The sequence below is a fragment of the Linepithema humile genome, chromosome 6 (genome assembly GCF_040581485.1).
Source record: "Linepithema humile isolate Giens D197 chromosome 6, Lhum_UNIL_v1.0, whole genome shotgun sequence".
NCBI classification, from domain to species: Eukaryota; Metazoa; Arthropoda; class Insecta; order Hymenoptera; family Formicidae; genus Linepithema; species Linepithema humile.
In genome coordinates this window covers 13516772-13532193 of record NC_090133.1, presented here as the reverse complement: position 1 = coordinate 13532193, position 15422 = coordinate 13516772, and the positions used below count along the sequence as shown (strand labels likewise).

Sequence of the window (15422 nt, the reverse complement as noted above, 5' to 3'; positions counted from 1 at the left end):
GGCTCTTGTTCGATTGCACGAAGAATTGTCTCCTCATTTCGTACGTTTCTTGCGTTGCGTTGTCTACCGCAGTCTTTTTTATTCGGCAAGACGCTTCCGCTCTCGTGTAACCGTTGAGTTGCTCCAAGTATTATGTTGGCCGACGGATGTCTTGCTCGATTTGGGTATAATTCTGCATATCGTCTTGCAGCAACGTTATGCTGTCCCTGACACTCACCAAGTGCCATTAGCATGTCGTAATATTCTTCGTTTGTGTATGCCATCTCGTCCAGATAATTCTTCTAATGATCGAAGGATTATTGAGTGAAGAATCGATCGCCTAATCTTATTTATACAATCTTCGCGGGGGTCTATGTCCCCCACCGTGTCCCCCCCGTCAAATCGCGAGTCACGACGCTATCCGCGGATCGCGACTCGCGACGTTAGCCATACCTTCCCTCCTACCGCCGGCCCATTGTCAAATAGAAAACATCGTGAGTCGCGTGCCGCAGATCGCGACTCGCGATTTGACGGAGGGGACACGGGAGACACGGGAGACACGGGAGACAGAGGGAGATGTGTGTGTGTGTGTGTGCGCGTGCGTGCGTGCGGCGTGCGTGCGTGCGTGCGTGCGTGCGTGCGTGCGTGCGTGCGTGCGTGCGTGCGTGCGTGCGTGTGTGTGTGTGTGCGCGTACTTAAAAATAATTAAGTATTTTATTGAAGGTGTTCGAAGACACGTCCATCTTGTTGGATACATATACGCAATCTTTTATGAAAATTGTTACGCACTCTATTAAGAACAGTTGGTGTTATGCTTCTGAACACGTTACGAATACGTTGTTGCATATTTTCAATAGTCGTCGGCTCAGTCTCGTACACTTTTTCTTTAACATATCCCCAGAGAAAAAAATCCAATGACGTCAGATCCGGAGATCTAGGAGGCCACTCCTGAGTTTGACTACCTAAACCAATCCATTGTCTTCCGAATACATTATTTAAATAGTCCCTGACGTCACGTGCTCTGTGAGCGGGCGCTCCGTCTTGCATAAACCACATTCGATTACGTGTCTGAAGATCAACATTCTCTAAAAGAATCGGTAACTGATTTTGCAAAAAAAATAAATAACTTTGCGCATTAAGGTTTGCTTGAAAGAAATATGGACCAATAACATAATCTCCTACTGTACCAGCCCACACATTAATAGACCATTGCCATTGTAATTCTTCATTCCGTTGCCAATGTGGATTTCCTTCAGAATAATAATGGCAGTTATATCTGTTGACGCCTCCACTCTTACTAACTGTGGCTTCATCAGAAAAAAGCATATAACGAAAAAATAACGGATCTCGTATTATTTGATTTTCAGCCCAATTACAAAATCTTACACGACGGATAAAATCCTCGTTTTTCAATGCTTGAGTCAAAGTAATATGATACGGATGTAATTTATAATTTGGCAAAATGCGATTCGCAGTTGATTGTGGTACACCATGTTGATGTTGAATTTTTCTCGTGGAAGTATGCGGATCCATTTGAATAGCAGCAATAGTTACCAGCGTTTTCACTTCGTCAGCTCCAGTCTTTTGACGTTTTCTCTTTAAATCACCTCTTTCAGCTCTATGAACCACATGTTTTATTGTCACTCGCGTTGGATGTCGTCTATCAGGAAATCTCTCAGCATATAATCTTTCCGCAGCTTTATAATTGCCTCTAGTCTCACCTATAATACGTATCATATCAACGATTTCATGTGGCGGATAGTCTGCCATATCACAGACCTTCTTAAAAAAACTTTCTACGTATTGAGAAAAATGCTATGGTATCAAGAGAAATCAATGTGACCTCTAAAAATGTTTGGTCACACAAAAGGACTCGACTAGTAGTTTGGAAAAATATTCCTTAAGTCAAACCACGTCTGATTTCTCTTGATACCATAGCATTTTTCTCAATACGTAGAAAATTTTTTTAAGAAGGTCTGTGATATGGCAGACTATCCGCTCGCAGACTATCTCGGATAACGCTAATGCCGGCAGTATCGTAACTTTTAAACCTCATAACGCGACAAATACTTAATGGAAAATAACTTTATTATAGTGTTTTGGAAAGCTCTCAAAATAAGTTATAAGTAATGAAAAATGGAGGTTTCAATTTAAGAAATTGAAGGTGACCTTCGTGTGACCTTTAAACGACTATCCAAGGTCAAACCAATGAAATCATTTTATGGCCTCCTTGAAACCATACAACATTTGTCTGAAACATTTTCTTGTAAAATGCAAGGGAACGGAAATATTTGGGGTGATAGATTAGAATGGGTCACCCTGTATATGTTTATATATATATATATATATATATATATATATATATATATATATATACGTAGTATATATTCAATTGTTCATAAGTTATACATTCACTAAATTTATTAACAAAACAAACATTTATATTTCCTACATATACATAATTCTTGTTATTTTTCAAAGAACTAGTTATTCTTAAAGATGCATGTATTATGTTACCTTGTTTATGCCATAAGTTAAGAATATTATGTTACCTTGTTTACGCAATAATTAATGATGACTTAAATATTAGTACCTATAGTTTTTTTTTTACTGTAAATAAGCAAACTCCTCCTGCAATATAATTTAAAACAATAATGTAGAATCCTATTTTCATTATACTATACATAGTATTACATACGTAAAACTAACTTATTTGTAGAAATTATATATATATATATATATATATATATATATATATATAATTGTGCTATAAATATATATATATAGTATAGGCGTATGGCCTAATGGATTGTGTTCGACTGGTGAGAAGTGAGAGAGAGTCAATGGTGTAGAAATGTGTTTATTTCTTTGTCAGAGAGAAGTATGTATGTACAAGTGTGTGTGTAACTTGAGTGCGCCAGCGGCGCATTCGCGGCAGAGTGTAAGGCCGCGAGTTTCGAATGAAAGGTGACGGGCGCGGTAAGATATTACCGGCCGCGTCTGCGTGGTTGGAATCGGGTCCTTAACAGGACGATTCATGCGAGGGTGCGTGTTGCATCCCGGCGGCGAGGTTTGCGTTGCGGTGGAGTATGTCTCCGTTGTGCCATGCGCTGCGACCGTCCGGCTCTCAATGGCGCAAGTGAGTCTGCGAGCCGAGGCGGGAGAGGCCTTCGCATTCGGATGTCCCCGGAACGTGAGTGTCACGTGGGGGCCGAGTCAACCGGGCACAGAACTCTAAGGGAATTATTTTCCGCTGTAGAGTCTGTGGTGGCGACGGCGATGCTGGTGCGTCAGCTGACCGTAGCTGTACATCCTACGTGAGGTGTGCGGCCAGAGCTGAGGCTGAGTCTCTCGCTTCCGTGCCTTCCCAGGCACTGTGAAAAGTCGAGAAGACTTGCTGGTTGCGCTCTTCGAAGCAGAGCTGTGACTCCGTTCAAGGGCCCTTAGTGAGAGCTCGCCTTGAAGCGAGTGAGTGAGTAAAGATCTGCGGAGCAGCTCTTTTATATCTCGTCGATCGAAGCTTGATCGCGAGAAGGCTCTTCACCGCCTGCGCAACCTGGCGGTGGGTCCGCAAGCTTGTAACTGGTAGAAGGCCTGCGGCGCGTAGCGGCGCCGCGGCGTATTATACCGCGTCAGTGCAGCGGTGTGGCGGTGAGCCGCCACATATAGCACAAAAGTTAATATAAAATATATAAATAAAAATTGTAGTAGTGGTGTTCTACTAGCCAACATCTCACAAACATAACCTTATTTATGATATATATAGAAAGATGACTTGCATATAATATAATAATTTTAGATTTTAATAATTATCTGTCAATTTAATAGTTTCTGACGCCTTATATGCGGAGGCGTTGCGACTGTCCTAAGCGCCCCTACGCTGAAAGAGGCTTGCGCGCCCCAAGCGCGAGGCAAAAAGAAAAGGTTTCTAAAATTCCTACTTTTAGCGCTACCCAGAACCACAACGAGGACGTAGTAGGATAACGGTTCCGTTTTTTTTTTGCTTTTTTATATTTTTTGATATTTTTTTATTATTTTTATATTATATTATATTTTTTATAATTTTTATTTTTATATTTTTTATATTTTTAAATTTATATATATGAATAATAATAATAAAAGAATTTAAAAATTATGTTTTCTGGCCTTAGCCCTTGCGAATATTTCTATAATGTCCTTATAATTGAGATTATTGGCCACTTCCTTTTCAATTGATATGATTGCTAAATCGGATAACCGTGTTTGCGTCATTGTACTTCTCAGATAATTTTTTATTAATTTTAATTTTGAAAAACTGGCCTCACCAGTTGCCACAGATATTGGCATAGTTAGTAATATCCGAAATGCTATTGTTAAATTCGGAAATATTTCCAGAAAGCCATTTTGAGCTATTTTATTTAAAATATCAATTGGCGATTGCAAAATGTTTTGTTGTACATCTGAAAATGTTGTTTTATATAAATTTATCTCATCAAAAAGTTCAATGGCATTTATATCAGAACAATTTGTGTTTTTGTTGTAAAGTTTTAATTCTAAAGTTTTGCATTGATTTAATGTAACATCGGAAGTATTTATGTCATACAGAAATTTGAAAGCATGATTATGGTAGTTAAGCTGCTCAAATCGTTCTTCTAACGAATTTAGAGCTACGTCAATAATATAATTAAAAAATTCTACTTTAAATTTCTGTCTGGCATCTGCAATTACTTCATTTTTATTACTAAATTGTGTCCGTTTTCTTAATTGAAATTGCGATACGGATGGAAATTCTGGAGAAACGTTCATTTGAGCTGCAAGATCTTTGGCATTGGTTTCAATATTTATAAAACCATTTTCACGGTAGTCTCTTAAAAACTCAGTTACATTTTCAATTAAAGATAAGCATTGCGGTATATTAATTTGATGCGACTGTAAAGATTTTGACACAATATTAGGTTTGTTTTTTATTCCTACACTGAACTGAACTAGAACTAAACTAAAACTAGGGAGTTTAAGTAAGGATTGAGAGTGCAGACTGAAAAAGTGCAAGAATAAAAAACACTGCAGTGCAAAAATAATGTGTGACAATATAATAAATAAAATAGTAGGGGAAGGTGGGGTAAGACGGACCCCCTAAGCAAAAATGGCTATATTTTTTATATTAATAACAAAAAATAACTGAAATTTAGCATGAAGAAACTGTAGAATGTTTATTATAAGATTATAATGTTAAATTTTCAAAATTTGCAAAAGTTTGAATTATTATTAAAATTTTTAAAAACTTAATTTTGGTCTGTTTTACCCCATAGGTGGGGTAAAATGGACCATCCCATGGGGTAAAATGGACCAAGCCGAGATAATATGGATCAAGAAATAATTTAACTGATCAACTCAAAATCAAAACTATATAGTATTTATTAAATATTTTTGAATAAGAATAGAAATTAATTTAACATTAATTATTTTATTATACACACAAATCTTTAAAATAATTATAATCTTTATAATTTTTAACGTTTATATTAAATATAACATTAAATATAACATTTTAAAATAAAGCATGTAAATAAAATAAATAATTATTATAAAATCTGTTTTTATTTGGAGACATTATTTTCAATAAATTTCAAGTTTCTTCTACTTTTAACAGTGCGTTTTTTATTTTTCATAGCTTTTTTCAGTAAAAAAAAATGAGATGTAAAATATTTCTCAAATCAGAGCAAATATATAAGCAGAAAACTATAAGTAGAAAGTATAAGTAGAAAATATAAGTAGAACAAATATATAAATTGGTCCGTTTTACCTCATTTAAATTGGTCCATTTTACCCCACATGACAACATTAATATTATCTTATTTTTATTTACCTGTATCAAAATTATTTTTTAAATGTAACTGATGAAATATTACTTCTCAATAACCAGAAATATGGAACTTGTAGAAAAATTTAAAAATATTAAGTTTTGCAATCTTAGTCACTTAAAATGTAATACTAAGAAATTAGATCACGAGATCTATTTGCAAGAATTTGACGTTTCTTTATAAATAACTTACGATAGTCTTATGATATAATGATGTAATTTTTAAACAGTTAAAAAGCATCAAAAAGGAAATTAATTTTATGTTTATCTAGCAGATAGAGGTACTTACTAATAAGATCTAGCAAATGGATCATTTTACCCCGCGGTCCGTCTTACCCCACCTTCCCCTAGTATTGGAATTAATAGAATCTTCTGACGAAGATGATCATATTCCAATTACAATTTCACCATTGGAAATGCTTTTATTTGAAGACAATGGTAAGGATTGTTTTTTATATGCAGACTTTTAATATTGTAATGCAAAACATAACCTATCAACCAACTCATCAATAATTTATTTATCCTTTTACATACAAAAAGTATCAAAAAATCTACAATAAATATGTAATTGATGGCACATTAAATATATATAAAAAAATGTCAAATACATATAAAAAAAATCAATCTTTATTAACTATTTTTTAGAACACAACAAGTTACAAATATTACATCCGCTGTTTGGATTACTGAAAAGAATAAAACATATTAAAGTACAAAATTATATTGAAAATATTGTTAATAATTATAATAGAGATTTTGTGATGCATTTTCGACTGTCAAAAGAAATAACATACCAATTGAAACGGTACGTTGTTTTGCGCGGAGTAACTCGTCGGAGTCAGGAGTTCGGTCGGTTGGGGGCACGCAGAAGAATGCTCGGATGAAATAAATAAAATGTAGTAATAAAACAAGATTTATTTCTTAACTGATGAAGTCTATACTTTACAAATCCGTGTGGATACAGAGCGTTTTAATATGTTGGTTTGAACGCGGTTTATAAATTATCTCGGTGGTGGTGAATAATTGTGACGAGAAAGCGTCAGCGCAAGCGCGGGTGTTGCAGTGGCCCCTAGGCGACTGCGAGCGCGTTGGTCGAGGCGTTCGAGCGACGGCGAGGATCGATCGACTGATCGATATGTTCGGCCGCGTGCGCGGTGGTGTCGATGTTCGCCGCTGGTTCGATTAGTTCGCGATTGCCTGCCGGATTTGAGGACCCGATTTTAAGAGGATGAAAACGGGAGCGAAGACGCGCGTATTGCCCGCGTCTCGAAATGGCTGGTGTTCTAATGTGGAGCCGAGTATTCCCGGCGGTATACGGGTAGGCCCGTATGTAAGAATGAAGCCGAGTGCGCTCGGTAATATACGAGTGTGCTCGTATTTAGGTAGCGAGACCGAGTATGCTCGGTTATAATACGAGTGCGCTCGTATGCGAGGTAACGAAACCGAGTATGCTCGGTAACGTGCGAGTATGCTCGCACGACGGAACGGAGGACGGTTCCTGGCGGCTGAGTATGCTCGGCAGGAATACGAGTATTCTCGTATCGTGGTCTAGAGCCGAGTATGCTCGGCGAGGATACGGGTGTGCCCGTAACGTGGAAGCGGTTCCTGAGGCCGAGTATGCTCGGTTGGTGCACGAGTATGCTCGTGCTCGTGAGGCTGCTGGACATAGACTTCGAGTATTCTCGAAGGATTACGAGTGCTCTCGCAACAGGACGTTCACTGGCGAGCAGTGAACGGGATCTGGTGGAAAAGCGTACAGCCGAACCTCTTTTATACCCGGCTGCCGCCCGACTGGCGAAGGATCGGCAAGCATCGGCGGTTTAGCCGGCGGACCCCCACCTGGTAAATTTCGAAAACGGTCGGGTGTGGGGGGCCGTCCGGCGATTGACCGTCGGTGTTTATATGAAAAGTTTATCGGCGCGCGATGCGCCCTTTTTGGCTACGGACGATGTTCGGTCCGTAGCCGTGACGATGCATGCTGCATCGTTACACAATTAATAAATAAATTTGAAGCATCAGATATATTTACTTCTATACAAAGTAAGTAAAAAGTTAACAATTAATATTATAAAAATATTAATTTAAAAAATGTACAGTTTTAAAAAAGTTATATTTTAATTTTTTAATAAATAGACATCTTATTGCATATTTTTTCAGCTCGTGTAGAACATGAAAAAGTCACAGCTGAAAAACACATTTTGTCATACTTGTGGTTTGTTGGACACGAAACAGGATCATATCGAGATATAGCAGACCGATTTGGTATTGCAATAAGTACATTGTACCAAATAATAACAAGAGTGACGGAATTTATTATGTCCTTGGCGCCTAGTATCATAAGATATCCAACACTTATGGAGAAAGAAGAAACTTTAATTTATTTTCGAAATAAAGGATTTCCTGGTGTAATTGGTAAGTATTTATATCTTTATTTGTGTTTTGCTTAAAATGTTTTATTTATATATTGCTATTTGTTTTAGGTGCTATAGATGGTTCCCATATAAGGATTGACAAACCAGTGGAAGATGCCAATTCGTATATAAACCGAAAGCAATATTTTTCTATACATGTCCAAGGAACAGTTAATCACAATTTAAAATTTATTGATATATTTGTTGGATATCCAGGTTCAGTCTATGATGCCAGAGTTCTTAAAAATTCTTCCATATATAATGATTTACATGAACTATGTGGCGGTAAGTTGAAAATACTAAATAAAAATAAAAATAAAATAAAAGCCGATATAAATTAATATTTAAATGCTATTAATATTTTTTTTTAGATAATTTCTTGTTGGGAGATAGCGCATATCCTTGCCTATCACAACTAATCGTTCCGTACAAAGATAATGGACATTTAACAAGAAGGCAAAAAATATTTAATGAAAAGTTAAGTTCCTGCAGAGTTATTATTGAAAATGCGTTTGGGTGTTTAAAACAGAGATTTCGACAGCTGTATCATTTTAAACTAAGAGACATTTCACGGATGGTACTGGTCATACACGCATGTTGTGTCTTACATAACATAGCCAACATAGAAGACTTGCAATTTTTGGAAGCACCTATAGACGATCAGCTACCAGATTTAGAAGCGCAATACATAGGAATAAACAATGAAGCACCAAAAGAATACGAAACGGGCATACATAAACGAGATAATATATGTCATCAAATAACTTCTTTTTGAAATATGTACATGTCTATATAAAAAATATATTTAAAAAATTCATTGAAAAAATGAAACAAAAATAATTTTTTTACTACATAATAATAATAAAAATGTATTGTGTATTATAAACATGTATTTCTGAAACACAAAAAATACAGAAATAAAAATAAACAAATATGTGCAACATATTAATGTCTTTGACATAAAAAAAAAAAATACTTTAAAAAACATTACATTAAGAATCACATATCTTTGGTTATATCCTTATATATTACTTTTTTAATAATAAAAACAAAAAATAAACTTCAAAATTTTTTAGTATATTGCCTTGTTTTAATTATTTTTTTGCTTGCAATTGCAAAAATTCTTGCAACAGTTTGTTTTTTTCTTGCCGTAAGGAATTTGCAACGATTAATTGCTCTTGCATTTGTGCCATAAACTGTTCCTGTGATTTTGACATTTTTTTGTATTCTTCTAATATTTCCCCTTTTATTTTATTCTCTTCACGTATGTCGTTCGTTAATTTTTCAAGGTTTTGTTCACATACTTCTAAAACTCGTGTCGTAGTGCCAATTTTTTTTGTACGATTTTTCTTTTTGAATGTCTGTATTCAAAATTGTTATCATTAATTTTTTTATTGAAAGGAAATATAAAATAAAATAATAGATCTGCCCACGCGCGGAATATTTTCATTGTATCATAATATAGAAAAGTATATACATGTACAGTTCTAACATAAGTATTTTGTTTAAAAAATTCTTGACTTTTAAAGCACAAATTTCTGTGAATAGTATATATTAAACATATAAACAATAGAAGCATTTTTTAGATGTAAACAGATTTATTATCTTTAATATATGATTACTGATTATCTACTTACTTCTCCAAAAGTATCGCTTATGCTAGAGATTGTACTTTCATCAGATGTTGTTGGATACGATGTTGTTTGTTGCTGCTTATTGATTGCACATTGCTTATCATTAATATTTACACTTGCATTAGTAATATTGTAATTATTTTCTTTATTTTCATTTATATCACAGACAGACCTGCAACATAAAACAAATAATAAAAACGTCTGTTATAAAAACGTTATAAAAGTTTTTATAAGTATTATTAACACAACTATACATATTTTTACATAACTCAATATTATCAATTATATGCAAATATATTTTCTAATAATTAAGATTTTATTTATTTATTAAAAATTTAACACTTGCGAAGATGTGGATCTTCCATCGCTTTTTAAAATTATCCCTTTGTTTCCTGATAATAATAACGGTTCAATATTGTGCTTTTTACCTAATAATTCTGTTAATTCTCTATAATTAAATTAATTTTGTTTTGTTATATAATCTTAATATCTTTTGTAAAATTAAAGATCTTTTAAAAATTAGTTAATATACTTACGTTTCATAAGGACAGGATAATTTATTTCTCCCAGTTTTTTTATTATGCGTTATCACATTTTTAAAAGATCGTTCCAACGATTTATATTTGTTTTCTACTTGTATTGCAGAAACGTTGTAACCTTGTAATTTCATTTTTTCTGCAATTTTGTACCACAAAATTTTTTTTTTTTAATTTTTCTTTGCACAACAAGATCTATGTTTTCTTTATATAACGATAAAAATAATTTTGTATTTGCATCTGTCCAAGAGAAGACTTTTCTATGTGTTTCTTCTATTTCATTAGTGTTTAATTGATTTTGCCTTGTGTTGAGTACATTGTTATTTAATGTTATTATTATATTTTTATTATCAAATTTGCAATAGAAACTGTCATTATTAAAATCGATTTCTTTGTATAGAATTTGAAATTCTAATCCTCCTGAAAATATGTGTGGTGTGCTAATCTTTATACATATATATAGACATGTGTGTGTAGACTGATAGTAATAAACATTTTCTAATATATTAACAGTATAATTAATTACAGATTTATAATCACAGACTTTATAATTGATTCATTAAATAAAATCTTTATCATATTTATTCATAAAATTAACTAAATTGACTAAATGTAGTCATTGAACAAAATTTAGTAATAAAACTGATATTGATCAACATAATTCAACTGCAATTTATGTAAACAAATTCATAATTAATTATGCTTTTAATCAATAAATTTGAAAACTATTACAATTGTGAATATAGCTTTAAATAGATAATACCTTCGGAAATACAAGTTACATATCCATCATGATCAACTAAAATATTTTCCATAGCATCTTTTTGTATGGTTGCTGTTTCTTCCATTATGATCTTCTTGATTTATAATTATAATTGTAATTCTTATGTGTCTATCCGTATATATTCTGACCCTGTTTTAGATAACAACCTGAAATAACCTGTTTCAAACAAAATTATAAAAATTAATACTGTCAGTAATATATTGTATATACCTACATTTAGATGTTAATTTAAATCGTTTTATTTATATAAATATATAATATTATATATTAATAATTATTATACGTTACAGTATAAAATTTTTTAACCTCAAAATTTAACGATACAGATTTATATATTTAAATTTTAAACATTATATTTTAAACATTATACATTAAAATAAAAGTTAAGTCTTGTTGTTAAGTTTTTTATTTACAAAAATTCTTACTTACAATTTCATACTTACAATTTAATTATCTATTTATGGCGCCTATTTCTTAGGCTGCTGTTCTTGCACTGCTTGCACTGGCTCTAGACCTAGTGCAATCAGTTCAGTGAACTATTACACTAAGTTCCGCTACACTGTCATAACGAACAGCGTCAGTAATACCAGTTCTGCAATAAAGAACGCTTCAGTGTACACTTTTTGAACTAGTGCAGCCAGTTCAGGAATAAAAAACAAACCTATTGATTCTTTGTAAAATATCATACCAGCAAAGCACAGATAATATAAATTTATAATTTGAAATTTTTTTGGCAATACTATGAGCTGTATTCTTTATAGTTTTATTATCTGTATTTTCAAAAATCTCTAAAAGACTGTCATAAATAATTGGTAAATTATAACGCAAAGCTTTTACTGCATTCACACGCGATGACCATTGTGTAGCTGATACATTTTTTGGTGTTAAACCATAACTGTCTGAATTTCCGAAATGTTTTTTTAAAATATCCCATCGATTTGTAGATCGGGAAAAAAAGTTATAAATTTCTTGTATTAATGAAAAAAATTAAAACGATTCTAATGATGCATCAGCTGCATCATTTACTATTAAATTTAAAGAGTAGCATGCGCAAGGAACAAAAAAGGCTAAAGGATTCTTATTTAAAATATGTTGTTGTACTCCATTGTTTTTTCCTTGCATATTTGAACCGTTATCATAACCTTGACCTCTCAGATTTTGTATATCTAAATTATTCGTTAATAGAAATTCTAAAATAGCACTTGCAATGGCTGCACCTGTTTTATTATTTTCTTTAATAAAACCAAGAAAGTGTTCATGAATTTTAAATTGATTATTTTTATATGAAACAAAACGCACTACTATTGTTAATTGCTCCTGATGAGAAATATCTGGTGTTGAATCCGTAATAATCGCAAAATATTTACTTGAATTAATTGAAGAAATTATTGAATCGGAAATTAATTTAGACATAGATGATAATAGCTCATTTTGAATAGTATTACTTAAATAATGATGTCCTTCTTTTTTTTCTAAAAATCGACGCAAGTGTTCAGCCATGACTGAGTCAAATTCGGCTATTGTCTGCACAAGTTGCAAGAAATTACCATTATTTGGGGTATATAAAGAATTAGATTTACCTCGAAAAGCTAAATTTTGTTGAGCAAGATATGTAACAATTAGAATTAATCGTTTAAAGACATTCCTCCAATGTGTTTGTTCAATATTTAAAACTTTTTCATTGTGAAAGTCTATAGTGTGCTGAGAGGTCATTCGATTAGCGAAGAGTTGCCAAGATTTAAAAGTTTCAAGATGTTTCTTGGTTTGCTCATGATCTTTAACGACACGATGTATATTCGACCAATCAGAATAGCCACAGGGACTTGAAAATTTATTTTTATTTCGTTTATATAAAGAACAAGAGAAACAAAAAACAGCATTTTTAGATTTTGAATAAATTAACCAATTTCTGAGTAATTTTTCACCGTTAGCCATTATACGAGTATATAAAGTTGTTGAAAAACATCTATTATTTGAATCTAATGGAAAGTTAAAATCCATAATTTGATTGGGAATACCATGATCAATCATCTGAGTCAAGAAATCATATCAGAGAGAAATATAAAAAATAATATAAGAAATCATATCGTGAGAAATTATATCAGGCCAAAGATCTGGATCTTCAAATTGATCGATTTGAACTAATCGAGAAACATTTATATCAGTATCGTCAACATTGGTATCAGTATGAATTAAAGCAGAAAGTGAAATCGAATTTGGAAGAGTTCTAGAAGATGAAACATCTACGGTCAACGTTGATGGTATTGAGTCTGAAAAAGTAGACATCAAAGGGAGAGCGCAAGAAGATATGTTTGTCACCAATGAACTCGTTGAATGAACGGAAGCATTTGTAGTTTTTAAAAATTTAGTCAATGAACCCGATAATTTTTTACTTTCTTCTTCTTTTCTCTTTCTCTCTTGACGAAATTGAAAACCAGAAGGTTTTTTATTACTCATGGTTTCGTATAATTTCGTATAAGTATCGTGTAAATATTTGTATATTTTTTACCTATATACGCAATAAATGAATATTTATTTTATGAACCAAAAAAAAAAGAAAAATAAGTAATAATAAACCAGAAAAAAGGAAATGAAAAAAAATGAAAAGTATAGTTTATTGTGTTTATTTTCCAATAACAAAATTATCTGAAAGGCCGAACTCAAGTCAAATGACAATAATCATATATTCCACATTATCCGCTTGCGCGTTTCGCCGCTCTATATAGTTTATAACGTAGGCAAACTCTGTAGCGAGAACTTCTTTCACCGCTACGCCGCCACGTGATTAAATGAGATACTACAAGCGGGCGGCATCGTATCGAGTCATTTTTTTCGCTGCTGCGCCGCCACGCGATTAAACAGTTTTATAAGCAAGCACATCGAGCCGGGTAGGAGCGGATCCTCGCAGACCGAGGACCGAGTAGTCAATTTTTATACACTTAAAAAATTATTGGCATTTATAAAATTTTGAGCTCCTCCAAATGTTGCGCCCCTCCAAATGTTGCGCCCCTCCAAATTTTGCGCCCCTCCAAATTTTGCGCCCTACGCTGGAGCGTATATTGCGTACTATATTGCAACGCTCCCGCTTATATGTTATCGCTTATGCGCCTTTTTCCGTTTTTTAAGGGAGAATCACAGCACAAAACTCACACTTCACTGTCTGCGTTAATCTCAATGTTCGCCGATCTACGACACTAGAATTCGATTCGAGTTGTCGATCCGAGAAAGGTTAGGTAATCAAAAAGCGGTAATCTTATACAGTGATGGGAGAAAGTTTCGTAACGGTCAAATATCTTGGAAAATAATGATTATGGAAGAAAATGTTTAATACAAAAGTTTTAGTATATTAAGTGGTCTATTATATGGTTATATTGAAATGACCTTTATGTGACCTTGAAGAACACCGCAAAGGTCAACTTTGAAATCTTAAATGAAAACTCCTATTTTCTATTACATATTCTTAAAGCTGGTGTCAAGACGTTTCCGAAACACTATAATGAAGTTATTTTTCATTAAATACTTTTCGAGTTATGAGGCTTGAAAGTTACAGCATTTTGACATAAAATACAAAATATCTTGTAAAACATTCAATTTTCGGGAATCTTACCTTAATACTCCCACATAGCAAAATTTCATCCTACGGATGTCCGTGGGATGTAATGTAAAGGATTTTCAGATATCCCTGGGATGTCTGTACAAAGCCATAGGATATCCGTAGGGCATCCGTGGGATATCCGAATGTCCGCTTTTCAGATATCCGTAGGACATCCAAAAATAAATCCCTGGGATATCCCTGGGATATCCTACATATGATTAAATTAGATCCCAACAATGTCCCCTGGATATTTTTTTTTATCCAGATAAAATCCAAATAAAATTATTGAATATAGGATGGTGTTAATAATCCGATCTTATATTCGAAATCATTTTAAAACCTCATTCAATCAACAAAATGGTTGCGCAACATTATTTCATTAGTTGAATGAAATCATAAGACAATTCTAAATATAAAATTGGACTATAAATACCACCCAGAAAAATATCTATTTTAAATGTTTATTTAAAATGCCTTTAAAAAATATATTTTTTTTAAAGATTTAAACAGAAATTGTTTAGTTTTAAGTTAAGGAAACAATAAAACAGTAATCTTAATAAGTGACGTCACTCTCTTTCTCTCTCGAAAAGTTTCATATTAATTATTATTTATATTTTAAAAATTTACGACAATCTCGCTTTAAT

The 15422-nt window shown here is 33.1% G+C and overlaps 2 protein-coding genes and 1 long non-coding RNA gene across 6 annotated transcripts; 1 reads left to right on the top strand and 2 right to left on the bottom strand.

The window, feature by feature from the left end:
• Positions 1–532: 532 nt before the first annotated feature.
• On the bottom strand, positions 533–1836 carry LOC137000521 (uncharacterized). The gene has a single exon (XM_067357341.1). It carries the CDS (start codon positions 1747–1749, stop codon positions 694–696), a length of 1056 nt encoding a protein of 351 aa, XP_067213442.1. The 5' UTR covers positions 1750–1836; the 3' UTR covers positions 533–693.
• Positions 1837–7559: 5723 nt separating this feature from the next.
• LOC137000395 (uncharacterized) lies at positions 7560–9850 on the top strand. 2 transcript variants are annotated; one of them, XM_067356742.1, is made up of 4 exons: positions 7560–7858; positions 7976–8230; positions 8299–8514; positions 8601–9850. In XM_067356742.1, the coding sequence occupies exons 2-4, from the start codon at positions 8134–8136 to the stop codon at positions 9002–9004; spliced, it is 717 nt and encodes a 238-aa protein (XP_067212843.1). In that variant the 5' UTR covers positions 7560–7858; positions 7976–8133; the 3' UTR covers positions 9005–9850. The 2 variants fall into 2 exon arrangements, with proteins under 2 accessions (XP_067212843.1, XP_067212841.1); XM_067356740.1 differs by lacking the exon at positions 7560–7858 and having other exon boundaries at positions 7877–8230.
• LOC137000396 (uncharacterized) lies at positions 8270–12083 on the bottom strand. Of its 3 annotated transcripts, XR_010890647.1 has the most exons (5): positions 11627–12083; positions 11163–11339; positions 10400–10819; positions 9867–10311; positions 8270–9590 (listed from the first exon to the last, which is right to left on the bottom strand). It is a non-coding gene; the product is annotated as an uncharacterized lncRNA (long non-coding RNA). The 3 variants fall into 3 exon arrangements; XR_010890645.1 differs by having other exon boundaries at positions 11163–12083; XR_010890646.1 differs by having other exon boundaries at positions 9867–10035; positions 11163–12083.
• Between the last annotated feature and the right edge of the window lie 3339 nt (positions 12084–15422).